The 15,450-nt window shown below is 40.0% G+C and overlaps 1 protein-coding gene across 1 annotated transcript in view; it reads left to right on the top strand.

Annotated features, from left to right (window-relative positions):
• LOC104399305 (calcitonin gene-related peptide type 1 receptor-like) overlaps window positions 1–1,861 on the top strand; it is a gene marked incomplete at its 5' end in the record, with an annotated part of 41,821 nt that extends 39,960 nt beyond the window's left edge. Inside the window, one exon of the mRNA XM_010015358.1 lies at window positions 1,640–1,861. Within this exon, the coding sequence (XP_010013660.1) occupies window positions 1,640–1,861 (222 nt within the window). The remainder of the gene's footprint in view (window positions 1–1,639) is intronic.
• Between the last annotated feature and the right edge of the window lie 13,589 nt (window positions 1,862–15,450).

The raw sequence follows: 15,450 nt of genomic DNA on the forward strand, positions 1-15,450 counted from the left end.
GAATCATTCATGGCAGAAATCTAGATTAGCACGTTGCTTTGCTCAAGTGCAGCAGCTTGTACTATCCATTATCCATTTGTGGCCAGATTCTTGCATGGGCCAGCAGTTCAGCAGAGAATAAAAACACAGCTGCTTTGACCTTGTGCTCTCACTGCTCTGTGGAGCCTTTTAAACCTGTATAATGGCACTTATAATTGTGAGCTGAACAGGAAGGGATGTGCCTGTTCTCTCCTGGACCATACATACAGTTTAAGTGTCACTCCCTTCTGAGAAGAGAACTATAAGCTCCTCATGGCAGGCTTCTTAAGACTCAGTGACTTTGTTCTTCCCTCTTCAGTTAAACATGTTATCTCCAAACATGTGCTTGCCCTGGTGGTCCATCAGACTCCAGTTCAACTGAGCTTGAGAATTCAGAAGGAGCTCATCACCTTCACAGCAGCTTTTCTCCCCATGCAAGAGCAATCAAACCCTTGAGGTCTATGCAAGGGGCAGGGGAAGGGCAATAGGAGAGGAACAGGAAGGCTGTAAAAGCATGTTCTTGCCATCTTCATTCGAGACTCTGAGACTAATCTGAATGGATGAACTGCTGTGAAATGAAAACACATTCAATACTTAGGGGCATAAGAGAAGGCCAGAGGTGCACGGTGGCTAGAGGTGCACGGTGGCTAGAGGTGCTAAAGATCATGATGGTGGTGTTGAAGAGATAGATAGCTGCAGGTTTGCAGAGTGGCTGTGCACACCCAAGATTTCTGCTTTATCTTCACTGTGTCCAGCTTTAGTTACAGTATGAGTGGCAGCATGCCTGAATATGCACTCGGAGCAGGGATTCTTATTCACTGGAAGGACTCAATAGATTAAGTCATCTCCTAGCACCATATATATAACATCACTCTTAATGTAAATGCTGAATAAAAGATTTTATTCCTAGAAGGTTAGTGCCCAAAGTTTGAGATTCTCTGTGATACAGAGGGCTATGACCAATGCTAATTTTTTTTGCCAGCGCGTAACCTGTTCTTAAATTACCTGAACAAAACCTCTGTTTAGCTGTACTAATCCTCTAACTCTTCCTACAAAATTACCTGGAAAGCTCTTGAAGTGTACTTGCCATTCATAGCCAGTTTTGCTCAAGGTTAATTTTCTACAGAGATCACAATGCATTTGCTATTCCAGGGGCAAGGATCCAGCTGAAGCATTAGATAGGTTTTAATCCACATCCCTCCTTTCTTTTCCCTCTTCTACTGTAGCATACTACTGCAGCATACTACTGCGTTCCCCTGTAGCAATCTGTTCCACATTTACCTCTTGTGGGAACAGCTAACCTATACCCTCTCTTCACAAGCAGCAACTGCAGCAACTGTAATTGCTACCATAGGGTAAGCAGCGAGGCTGAGACCTGAGCAACTGCTGCTGCTTCTTCTGGAACAGGGAGCAGGGGAGAGGAGAAAGGTAGACTGAACATGATGGAATTAGACCTCAATCCTTTCCTTTCCTTTCCTTTCCTTTCCTTTCCTTTCCTTTCCTTTCCTTTCCTTTCCTTTCTTTTCCTTTCCTTTCTTTTCCTTCCTTTCCACATCTTTTATAATGTCTTATTATAGGGATTTAGATTATGCCTCATCCTAGCTATGTGTTTCTTTAACAGGTACAAGGAGCTTTGAAGAGGCAGTGGGCACAGTACAAAACCCAGTGGGGCCAAAGGCGCCGAGAACACTGTTCCACGCGATCTACCTCCTACACTGCAACATCAATCACAGAGGTCCCTGTCTACCTGTACCATCATGATTCCAACAATGAACAGTTAAATGGAAGATACATAGAGGACTCTGAACTTGTGGCATTAAAATCTGGGGAGACGTCTGCCTAGCTCAGCACCAGCCACTGCAAATACATCATTTCACATTCTGCTTGTGAACAAAGTGGGGACAAGGGTGGGTCCAAATCCAAGCCACTATGTCAGAAGGCAAGACCAGGTGAAAACACATCGTATTCAAACCACATCAGCCTCTGACAGCAATGGCGTAGAGGGAGTCTGGTGCAGATCTGGGAATAGCATTTATTTCTGCACACTGCAGCAGGGAGTGAACATGGACCTACCCTCCAGGCTATGTAATCTTCACATCTCCTGATACCAGCCATGGGAAGTGACTATCCAACAGTAGTAAGTGCCAGGTAGCCCGTAGCAAATAGGAAAGAAAGAACCAGTACGAGGCAATTGGACCCTTTCAGTACTTTTTGCTTTCAGTACTTTTTGCTTTCAGTACTTTTCTTTAACACTAGATTTTGAACTATCAACTTTCACAAGATGTAACTGAAATGTAGTCCTTTATTTTCCCCCTTCTAATAAGCTCAATGACTGCTTCAAAGATTTTGCACATTGCAAGACAAATCAAACATATGAACAGAAGAAGAGTCACTCCAGAGCATTCAAATCTTCATCTCCAAAGGATGCCTAAAATATTACCATCCCCAAAGGATACCCCAAAATATTATAATCCCATTAGCAGGTGCATAAAGCAAAGGAAGGTGAAATAGTTGTTGCATACCAAGATCTCACACACCCTCAGAGAAACAGATCAGTTCTTTAGGCTGCATCACACAAGTCCTGAAGGCATCTCAAAATAGTTTTTGTTTAACAATACTGGTAGATCAAGAATTTTTATTTACAGGAAAAATTTTCAGCCTATCACTCTTCCCAGGAACTCATCATTAGGGTACAATTCTTTCACTCTGAATAAACTGTGAAATTTGTTTGGAAATCATTATTTTCTTTAATAGCCATTCTGAGATGAGTGCTTGTCTCTGTTATAAAATTATGACTGTGGCAGTAAAGGATCCCAGGTAAGAAATGGGAGACTAATGTCTTAGCACAGGAAGCATCTATTTTTAGAATCTGGTTCAGAGTCCCTCATCTTAAACTAGTCCTGCCATAAACATTGATAATCTATTTTAGATTCTACTGAAATTAGCAAACAAATCCCCATTGACTTAGATGAGCAGTGAACAACTCTCTTCAGTGTTCAGGAATGACTTACACAATACAGCTCAGTGAAGACCTTGAAAACAGAAGACAATTTCATCCTTAGTGATTTTAAACCATTTTTATATATTGTGTTCAGCCAGACTCAGTTTGTCCTTCACTGACACAGCTAGACCCTAAACTTTACACTTCATTTGTAAATTTTAAGTGGAGGGCTTCTGTACATGTCTATCTACAGGAGTCACCATCTCACTGGAGAAGTTCCTTCCCAGAATGAGTTTGTGAGGGACAAGCATACAGCCAGCACTGTGAAAGGGGACTGAATTCTCACTATCTGTGCATGAGGCAATGCCTTGCAAGGAAGGGGTTTGCTCTGCTTGTGCCACCAGCACATGCACACAGCCACCATGCACTACTAAAGCTTCCTCTCAAGTGTGAGGAGTGAGCTGCCAGCACCATGACTGTAGAACAAGAGAGGAGCTGGGGAAGAGGAACTAACTGACCACCACCGTTGCAGACCATCCCATGGTTAATCCAGTGGATCGTTTACAAGAAAATACTATTATGTGCATTTGTTCAAGTCACATACCTATTTTTCAGACTTCAAGGAATATGAAGGTGGTTATTTTTTCAGACAACAGTATTTCACGTATTGCTATTTCTACTTTTACCCATGAACAATGGGAAGTGGAGGATTTAGTCATTAAAGAAAATAAAGTGGCTCTGCCTTGAATGCTGTATTTCTGAATAGCTTTGGGGCACACTGCACTTCCCAGGAGTGCTGCAGAAGGCATTCCTAGTTTCTAAAGACACAAATGAGCTGACGGTAAAAGAAGCGTCCATAATATGGAGTTTAATAATGAACATGTTGATTTTAATATTGTACATGTTTACAACATGTAAGTGCAACTTGTTTCACAGTCTGTTGTGTTCATATGGATGTACAAAATGGAAATGCTTTGCCATTATAGTGGTTTTCTTTCTTCACTGATGATATTGTCTTGTCCTGTTCAGTAGAATGCTTTGAAAAGCAAAATTCAGCATCTGGGGTTTAAGAACACAGTTTGAGCTTCAACTGTGGAAACATGGTGTGGTTACAGCAGTCTTTATGGCAGCTTTGGTTTCAGTGGAGGGGTGATGATTTGCAGCCAGTAAAAATTTGGTCTACCATACATACTGAGTTTAGGGTTGGCATCACCCTTGGACTTTGCAGGAAAGCTCCATTTTAGAGGTACTTACTGAGTAATTTCTAATCAGAATATTTTTGGATGGAAAAATTTTCTTCATTTCAAGATGGTTTGAAATATTGGCATTACACACATAAGGTAAATTTCACTTCTCTGCTTTATAAATAGTACCATACACTAGTGACAGTAATATTAGGAATGCTGATATGACCTCAGTAATTACAATATCTTGACAGTAGGGTGCTTTGTCTTTAATACATTTCACAGGAACAGCAGAAATGCATGATTAAAGTATCAGTGTATCAAAAAGTAGGAAACCATCTGACATTTGAATTGTGGATTCAAGGTGTATTTTAGGAGGAAATTATATGTTTCCTCTCTAACACCACACACAACACATGAAAACTCAGTTTAATGAACGTTTGCTCTGGTAGAAGAGTTTATGTGGTTGCTTTGTTTAAGCAACTAAGTCTATGAGGAAGATGCTGGTTGTTATTCTTTCCTAGGTACAGAAACACAGAACAAATTAAAAAACTTGTTGTGGCATGGGACACTGAAAGTAAGACTTGTTTTTTTTATTTAATTTACTTAATAAATATGTTTAGCTGAAATAAAATAACAACAAAGGTAGAACAGACAGTTTTCTCTGTATTGAAATTCTTAGCACTACCTTAATTAAATATCTACCAGTATTGCCATTACAAAGGGCTTATGTAGCAAAATAATTTTGTTTTGGGATAAAATCAACCATACCTCTTTTCCCAAATCCTCCTCCATACTTTGCCAACCTCAATAAACAAAATCTGAGCCATTTTTCAAAGATGCAAATCCTAAACACTAACAATGTGAAGGTATCTGCTTTCTCAGTGCTTGGATTTTTAAAAGTCAGATGTGTCTGACTTTTTAGCTAAATCTGCACAGTTAATTGATTGCTGCTCAAAAATATGTGCATTTGTAACCTAAATGTCATTTGCATTGAAACAGTAGTTGATCCCAAGCCACTGAGATTCTGCAGGGTGTGAGCATGCCCCCTCTGCCCTCTAGCAGCATTGGAGACCTGAGCCCTACCATGTGCAATCTGGACCCATTGCTAGACACATGGGAGAAAAAAAAAAACAAAACAAAACAAAACCAAAGAAACAAAAAGGAAAAAAGAGTTGGCAGCTAATGGTAGTGGCAAACCAGGAATTTTGAGTTCCTGGGGCGGTTGGGTCATTACAATGTACCATTGTACTTGCTCCAGGACCACTGACTTCAGAGGGACTTGGCAAAATGAAAGCTTGAGTCCTACAGAGCAAATATCATCAGCCAGTAGTAAGGGAAAGTCAGACCTCCATCTTAAATACTACTTTGGGAGGAAGAGCATGATCATCTCCTTAGTCAACTATCTAGTGAAATTTAAGTCCCTGGACGACCCTAAGATTTAGGATAGTGCCAGAGCTATGCTGCTTTGATACCTGTAGTTCTGTGGCAGCTGCTGTAACTAAGGTACGTGTAAGGTTTAAGTTCAAAGTATCCTTTTCATGACCTGCATATGTTTCTGTGCAGCACAGAATTTTGCAGGTACTTCCAGATGAATCACATATCTGTATTTAAGCACCCCTTCATTAAGTACTCAGAGCATCATTGTGAAAACTGAAGTATTTCTCAGCATCTCAAGTATAGATCAGTGTGTTCCTCTCAACCTAGTAAAGGACAAATGTTTTAACCAGAAAAATTAAGGGGTGAGAAGGTTATCATTACTGAGCATGTCATACTGATGCAGGTAAAGGACGCACCGCGGTAAGATGACTAACCAGGGTGTTGTGTGAGAGTCTTCACGAAAAACAAATAGGCACAGGCAGCTTTATGGATGATTTAGGCCTTGCTCATCTGTCTTGACAGAGGGACCATTTAGATGCCTGTCAAACTCCTGTCAAGACTTATTTCTATGACTTTATAGCAGCAAGATGGGCAATGCGTTTTGCTGGGGCAGGAAGGTAATTAACTCTCATTATAGGCCATTAGACATTTTCTTCATAATCTTATTTCGGGATCTCACAAGTTCATTTAAAACAAACAAACAAACAAGCAAAACACAAGCAAAGACAAAACCAAAAACCAACAACTGTCTCCAGTCAGTTTTTAAAGGACATAAGATGTCTGCAATGATTTTAAGAACTGGTTCCTTTTCTCTCAGTGCAAGCAAGTGCAACTTTAAGAAGTGACAACAGCAGGTTACTTCATGTAATGTGTGATGTGCAGTCGTGTGACTAGATGCAACCCCTCCAATCCCACATGCTGGTGATGTTTGCATCATAGTTTGCATAAATACAGTCAAGCAGATGCAACTCCTTCCCTTATCTGCTCTGCGTTTCTCTGCACCTCAATACTGCCTCCACAGCAAATGTAACTCCCCAGTCTGTGCATCCTACATGTTTTCAAGAGGAATTTCTCCTTTACAGTTTGCTCCTTATGTTGACTTCCTGTTGATCCAGGATGTACTCTTGTTGGACTGCAAAGTGAGCATTTTAATCCAAACCAGTTCACAGAATTCACGTGCTTGGCCCACATTATTTGTTTTGGGTTTTCTTAAAAAAACCCCAAACACTGGAATTATGGAAATGGTAGATATATGTTTCAAACTAAATTGGGGGTAGAAGTCTTGAACACAGACAGAGTATCTTTAGAAGAAGAATAACATTACTTTTCTCTTTTTGACGGAATCTTATCCTGTCATCTAAAAAACCCAACATCCAAAAATCTCTTGAGAAGTTGAATGTTAAATAAAAGGCACAAAAATGCAAACATCTGGAAATTCTAGGTAGCGTACATATGTATATATATATTAAAATAATATATACTACTAAATATGTATATACACAATTAACTATTATAAGAACTGTGTTCAGGTAGAGATTGACCCATGGTCCCCCCAAAATACATAAAGCATTAGTCATGAGTGGGAGAGACTGAGGGGCAGAGAAGGTAAGTAACATCCCTTAACTACTTTAATGCTTTCTGGGGACCCCTTATGGAGAACAGACAACCAGGATCACCCATCTGACTGCCCCTGCACCAGATGAGTCCATGATGGGAATGACTGGGCCAAGAGACATCGACTACACTGTGTTTCTCAGCTTGCTAAAACAATGCTGAGCTGATGGAAGGGGCTGATCAGGAGGCAAGCAGAAATCTCTTTCCCAGCTGCATGTCTGCTCTCCAACTTGTAACCTCATTTATGTCACCAGCATAAGACTCTGTGGACCATGTTGTGGAGAAGACTGAACTGAGACAAGACAGCTCCTTTGTATGGAAAACTTTGTTTCACTGTACCCTGTATAACACAGCAAGAAGTCTCACTGATTTCAGCAATGTGGCTAAGGGCAGGATTTCCCTTTTTCTGATTTTAGAGCTTATCTAAATACCCAGCAAACTTTGAAAACACTTGGTGAAATACAGTCTCACCTTCATATTTAACATGAAAGATCCCAATGAATCCGTATTATGCTGCATATAGACTGTTTAAAGTAACAGGATACTATTTGTGTATTTCCTTGGTTTTGTAGAGAACTATTTAGTCTCTATTAGCCCCATGTTTATACATGTTACATGCATTTGACAAACTTCATAACTTACTTGGCCATTGATACTTTTCATTGTTATATTTATAGGTAAGGAGATAAATAGTTGATTTATATTAAATGCTTAGCATATAATAGCTTCCAGATAAAAATGAGAAGAACGAAAAAGGCCCTCCTAGTCCATGCTGACCACACAGAAAAACCTGGGAGGTGGAAACCCCTTGTATTGTACTAGCCTCCCTTATCTCCTAGATACTTCTTTTAGTTTTGAATGAACAAGGTCAACATATCAATGCAGAGAGCGGCACAAAGCTGATCACCAGTAAGTGGCATAGATAGGTGCTTCTGAGAGGTGAGTGGTATGCAGAGATGTGTAGGGCTCTTCCCACTGATCATTGCCAGGGGATGAATTTCTCCATGCAAGCACGTTTTTAATGAATAAGCCCTTTAGGGATAAATATGACCACAATTAACATCCCTTCTGAGAAGGGGCTGGGAGAGAGTTCTGAGAAATTTAAACAATCTGTGAAATAAAATCCATGAAGAAAGAAGCCACATCTCTCATTCCAAGAAAGCATCACCAGTATAGGCTTCCACAGGGAAGAAAGTTGTACAGGATAGCTGCCTATAATGAGTGTTGCTCTATAAATGGTCAGATCCCATATTCTGCTCCCTGCAGATTGTGTGGGTAGGTTTATCAAGTTCAGGCCCACAACAAATGAACAGGAAATAGCTGAAGAAAAGGTATTGCTTATTCAATTATATTATACTACAAGCTTTCTTATTTTACAAGCTCTTTTATTGTCTTTGGGTATATAGCAAATATTTAACTCCCAAGGACTTAGCCATCATGCTCACAAATGGCTATCCAGAGCAGCAGAAGGCAAGTGCCACGCTGGCAGAGGCTGTAGCTTTGAACTGGCAGCAATTCAGAGCCTTCACAAGAATTATGGTGTGAGTATATCCAGCACAAAGTAGATGCAACCCGTACTGCAGCCTTCATTTTCGAAAGGAGGGAGTGCAAGGATTTTTCATTTCTCTGTGGTAAGATTTCTTTCTTATGGCAGATTCCTCGGGAAGCCAGAGTTAGTAAGGATGTGGAAGGACGATGGATCACTCCAGATGTGACATCACCTACACAGGTACTGCCACATACACAGTGAACAGTTTGTCATGACGTGTTAAGTTTGGGAAATACCAAAAAACCCCACCCAGAGCATGTTTCTTTTTTCTAGCTATAGTTCATGTAGGAGTGACTTGGTATCAAGCCATTTGTAATTACATTACACAAGTACTAAAACTCTTGAGTGCAGGATGGTGCACCAGTTACCAACGACACAATTCAGCAAAAAGAATGACTACAATCAGGACAAAGAGGTAATAAGTATATTTTATGCTTAGTGTACACAATCTTTGTAAATTAACAACAGATCTTCAGGAATCAAAACATATAATAAAATCTGGATCTACTTTAAGTGACTCCCTGTGTATATAAGATTTTCTTTTTTTTTTTTAATTAATGTCTAGATAAAATATTACTGTATGTTCATGACAGGAAAGTTTTATGCAATCAAGTTTTATTGGATTGTGCTACAAATGCATGGTTCACAAAATTTAAAAGCCTTGAAAATGTAGGAAGAATTCCCATGTTGGCAAATCTGAGGGACAGTCATAAGCCACAAATTTATTGCTTACGACTGATATGAATGAAAACACAGTTCTAATTGAATTATCCCTTTGTTTTTATATAAGCCAGGAAATTCATTGTCTACTTCAGCATTTACTGTGTAATGTGTTTTTATGCTATAAAATACCCTGATGATTTTCTACAACAAAATACGTATATTTCTGATTGTAAGCCAATTGTTCTGTTGTGCTGTGTACTGTAATAATGAACCTTGCTGTAAATAATTCACCATGTGTAGAAAACCTTCTTTCAAAGAAATAATGACCAAAACCATGAGTGAAGTCTTGACCTTACTGAAATCAAAAGCATCAGCTGCTTCCGTACTGTGGAAACCAGATTTTTGTCCTTTAAAACACCTGTTTTTGACAGTGTTACTGGCTGCATCAAGAGGGTACTGCCCCTGCAACACTCACTGCCCCCACAGAGGCTGCAAATGTGTGAGCTGCTGCTGCTGTCTTTTCTGGTCATTCTCCCCAAAGAACTGGGGAGGTTGCTCAGAGAGCGATTTTGGTGGAAACAAGGCAGAAATTAAGCTTTGCTTTGACATTTCCTATTACAGCAGATACAGGAAGAGGGAGCCCTGGGGAGGGGTTTCAGATGTCCTGGAAAGCTTGGTCTGCTCCAGCCCTTGGATCAGGCGATGCCTGGTAAGGCCCATGTTGAGCCAGGTGCCAGTCAATTGCCCTTTCTTAGTCTATATTACATATTGCACAGGAGTGGATTACATGCAATTTCTTTGGTGTAGAACTCAGCATTCGGGAGGTTTTGGCTTTGTGAGAGGCTTCTATATTTGCAACTAAAGAAAAGTTAGACTTTTGGAATATCTTCTTCTCATAAGGTGATTGGATATAAATGAGTACCAAACCACTGGTTCCTAAACAGCTGAATAACTCTCACCCCATCAAGAACTTTCTTAAATTCTGTGACAAACTCAGCTATAAACTAGTAGCACAATATCATTAAAGGTCATAGAAGTATCTATTAAAATCAAGCAAAAACCTGTGTCTAAGACACTGGACTCCATGAACTTGGCAGAAGTACATTTGGGTTATGTCCCTGCCACAGACTTACTGTGTGGTCTTGAGAAAATGAGATAGCCTCACTGAATCCATCGAAACTACCATTGACAGATTTAGGCTCCTACACTCAGAATTTAGACTTTTCCTCCAACCATATTTTCATTGGTAAAAACTCCCAACCTTTTAGATCATTTTATTGTAGACACATCTAAGCTGTCTCTAAGTCCTGACCAAAGTTCCCACAAAAGTCAGTGCAGAAATGCTGTCTCTTCCTCTCCCCAAGCCACATACTCCAGTGTGACTGATCTGGCTTTCTGCTCTCTGATGGGAATTTTGTACCAAAAGCTCTTTCTTTGCAATAGTGCTCAGCTATGAGCTAATCACTAGGCTGAAGTGCAGCTAATGTGCAGGAGGGGCTCACCAAATTGCAAAGATTTTTTTAGATGTCTCATGTAGCTGAGAGAGCTGAGCACTTCTCCATGAATTAGGCCTGTCTATATATACATAAATATTAAAAAAGACCCCAGTGATTGTATCAAATGCATGCCATACATACAATGTTACCTGCATGCTTTGCTGGTAACTTTCTAATGTTCATTTTTATCAGCTTCCGCTATAAAATTGCTTCTTTCAGTGACTAAGTCATCACTCTCAATGGCAAAGTCACCAGGAAAGTTAAAATCTCCATGTCACACTGACCCAGTGAACACACCTCTTTGGCACAAGGGCAAAATAGACATAGTCAAGGCATCTCTACACTGTGTGTGAACTTCAGCAGTGATGAGAAAGATGAAGCCTGATAGCCCTTTCCCAGATTGGGTCTCTAATGTTCAAAAATACCAGCTCTTCAGCAGAATTTTGGCAGAGGTGTTTGTCTGTCTGCCAGGAGAGAACTGCTTCTGAAGCAATGGAGCTGAGCTGAGGAAGACAGCTAGCATTGGAAGACACTGGCAGAGAAATATACATCCTGGCCCAGAACAGTTTGTATTATTCAAAAATATCTCACAGTAGATGAAGCATCACCAGTGAGCAATAAACATAAATAACATTGGGCAATTAGACACACATGGGACACAGTGGTGTTCAAATGTATCCTAAGTATGTTTTCATTCAGCCAAGGGACAACACCTTACAGTGGCACCTCCTGAATACAGTTGCATTCGCTGTTCTGCTTAGTGAATTATAAAGGTTTTTAGGAGAGCCTGGGGCATTGCTACCCCTCAGGTTCCTTGGGCTGGCAAACGTACCTCACAGATTAATGCTTTTTTGGCACCAAGTTATGTCTTGCTCTCATTCAATGGAGCCCTCTGCACGTAAAGAGTATCTGCAAAGAAAAAGGGAAAAACCCCTGTTTTCATATTCTTTGGACAAATGACAAGGCTAATGGGCGTCAATTAACAGTTACACGTTATCTGTCTCAGAATTAGAAAGTCTTTCCTCATCTGCGAGACAGATCACCCCAGGGGGGGTCCTGAGTGGCTGCCTAAGGAGGTGTTTTAAGTACATTACACAAATTCAGAACTAATAGAGATGAACCTAACTGTTGTTTTGATAATATTGTGATAATAAATAATTGCTTATTAACAACATCCCATTTTCCATGAGGGGATTCCTGTCCAAGCCTCAAACACTTGAGTTTTGGAGGGCTGCTTGTTGTTTCTCCCAGTAGCAAAGCACTCATAATATTGCCTATCAAAATAGACTTCATCCCTATTGATATTTTTCCATGATGTTGCTATTAGTTCTGATTTGAAATTAAGAATAATTGCATGTGTCGATATGGTTTGAAAACAACAGCTAAAGATGATTTCTCCATTTCCAAACTGCAAACCACTGTTTCACACAGAATTTGGTACATTTCTCTACTGTTTTCAGGTATTGCTCTGAGATTGTTCTCTACTCTGAGACATTGACTTTTGCAAATGGCTCTTGAGCCTGAATAAATTTTGTTATGCAAAAAAAAAAAACCAAAACAACAAAACAACAAATATTTTCTCTCATATGGGTTTCAAGATCATAGGTAAGTGGTTGGTTGTGTTTAGATTGTGTGACAGACACATATAGAATGGGCATGAAGCCTTTTACATGTTTACAGCAACAGAGAAAGCCTAACTCTTCAAAGGTATTTTTGGCAGCATGAATTTCCCGAATTCACCTGAGGGTGGGTTCAAGCTTAGAAGATTGTCCCAGTGGCTCTGGTAGGTCAAATATCTGTACTCTTATTCATCCCAGAAAGCATCTCACATTTCCACAATGCCATGTGGCACAACATGAAAAGGTTATCAAAATTATGTTAGAGTCACAATCTCTGAAGCAAGAATCTGATCCTTAATGGTGTAGGAGCAAGGCACATGCAAGAATACTTCTGCAAGTCTAAGCTTAAAATAACTCCCCAAATAATTTGCCATAGTAGGATGGATTCATAATAGACCCATACTTCTATCATGACTACAGTCATTGCCCACTCCTCCCAAGCAGCCACTTTATTTCTCCTCAAAGCCCAAACTCTTCTTTGTCATGACAGCCTTGAAAAATTCCCACTGCTTCATGCTGGAAAGCCTCCATCCTCTTCTCAGGCTTATTTAACTGGGGACATTCTACTTGTGATTAAAAGTGCTGTTTTGTCCTTTGCTGGCAAGAGCTGCAGCAGTAAAAGTCCTGGTTAATCTCCATCACCTTTCTTTGGGTTTGGAATCCATCTCCACCACTGGTGGAGTGATCCAGAATAGACAAGAACCAAGAGTAGTTTTCCTGCACATTTTTATTTTCTCAAACCCAGGCTGTGTTGGATGTAGTACCTTGGAAAATACATCTGAAATCAAGAGAGGTTTGCTATTTTTATTGCACTCTAAAACACACAGCTCATTGGATTCCTTGGGAAACATATCTGTTTGAGTAAATAGTAAAGCCAAGTTTCAGTGTGGCCAAATTAAAAGCAGCTGAAATAGTAAACCCTAATTTCCAAGATGGAAACTACAATAAACAAAATATAATCAGTATTAAAAAGAAACCGGGATTAAAGAGGAGCTATGGTGAACTATGGTAGTAGAATATAAGTGTTCTAGTTTTGCGCAGAACTCAAAATGCAAAATTCATACCAGAATTAGACTTTGGACATCTTTTCTTACAGGATGATTTTTCCATTTTTTCATCTTCACCTTTCAGAAAACTGTCACTGCCTTCCTAGTTCTCTGCTACAACTGACTGTCATAATGTGGTTTGAAAGTGTCGGGATTTTCCGAGACCATGCACATGAGCAGGGCTTCCTCGCTTGTTGAACTCCTTGCCAAGAGCACATTCTTATTTGCTTCATTTTATTTTTTAATGACCTTGAAAGAAGGCATTGGTACTGGAAGAACTGTGACTTCTTGTTGACTTGATTCTGGTATCAGGTTCTCACAGCCCTCAGAGGACGTTTGGGTTTTTTGTTGTTATTTCTTACCTGATGATAGTTCAGGTCTTATGAGAAAGGCAAAACAGTTCCCTCAAAGCTCAAACAACACAGATGAAAGTCATTATGAAAAAAACCTCAAACAAAAAACCAACCAAACAACAAGGCCAAACCAAACCAAGCAACCAAACAAGCAAACAGCACAAATCCTGGGGATGTATGTTAAATTCTGTGAGCTACAAGAAGTTTCTCTGCCACTGGTTAGTGCTGCAGATCTGAGAGTTACATGAACACACCTTCTCTCTGGAGATGGTGTTCACTCCTTTAATTACAGCAGCACAAAACAAGAAAGAAACTCTATTACAAGCAAATTTTCTAGCTCTAAAATGTGTGCCATGGGGCAGCGAAGTGTATATTATGAGTTTAATTTCTTTATTAGGCTTGGCAGGGACTCACAAAAGGAGTACCCACACCACTTTACTACGTGATGCACAGCCCATGCAGAAAGCTCAAAGCTAAGAAAATCTCACTGAGCTAGTTAGATACAGAGGGACTTGGAAGGTTATAATTTTTCTGAAAATCCAACTGTAAATGCACATACAGGAGTTTACACATTCGAATTTATTTGTCTTTAAAAACATGTGGGCTCCAAATGGAGCCTGTTTCCTATTGAAAAAGCCAAGCTTGAGAGCTTTCAAATCCCATTAGCATCGCTGCTGTCCAGGACACAATCTGACTGCATGAAAATGGTGTTGACAAAGCTTGTGTTGATCTGTTATTATTTTGTTTGAGTTAGAAATCTCTAAAGAATCCAGAAAACACATCTATGCATCCAAATTTCTTTAGCAGAATTATCCATGTTGCATCTCGACTTAACTGCTTGGTTTCTGGTCTTTCTACTGGTGGCGAGTATGAACAAAAATTTATGACATTTGCTGTACTCTTCCCAAGCATGAAGATCACAGCATTCTTCACTGCCCATAGTTATCCTTCATGTTCTGTTTAGGCTATTACTGAGATAATCATAGTCTCTCTCACGATTATTTCTGACTTAAGTGTTTTCATTGCTAAGAGATCCTACACAATGGCTAGGAGTGCTATTACCTGAGTGCAGAAAGGCAAAGCCAACAGGAGAGCCTGTTCTATGAAGCGTTGAGGAGTCTGCCCGCAGAGATTGTTTTCACTCACCAGGCTACACAGCAATGCTGAAATTACACAGAGCAGGTGAGTGAAGGGGTGGTGCCTGGGCATGGAGCACTTCATTCTTTGAGGGAGGAACACTGGGAATTCAGCCTGCAAAGTGCAGGAGAAACACAAGTCAAAAAATTGGATATGTTTTCTTATAAATACAAGTATATTTACATGTAGATAGATATGTTTGTGCCTCTTAATACTTGGATAAATTTCATTGGGGTCCCATGCATGCTATTGTCTACATGCACCCAAATGGTAAGGGATGTCATGGACCTGCCTTGTTCAAAGCAGGCAAAGTATCCAGGAGGCAAGTTGGGCTGCTATGCAGCCAAGAACCCTCTGAATAAACAGAGTGGCTTGGGTTGATGAAAGCTATATATTGATGTAATGAAGTTCTTTTCAACTTAAAATAACTCTCTTAGGTGTTTTGGGTTT

The sequence above is a fragment of the Nestor notabilis genome, unplaced genomic scaffold (assembly GCF_000696875.1).
Source record: "Nestor notabilis isolate BGI_N333 unplaced genomic scaffold, ASM69687v1 scaffold34495, whole genome shotgun sequence".
NCBI classification, from domain to species: Eukaryota; Metazoa; Chordata; class Aves; order Psittaciformes; family Psittacidae; genus Nestor; species Nestor notabilis.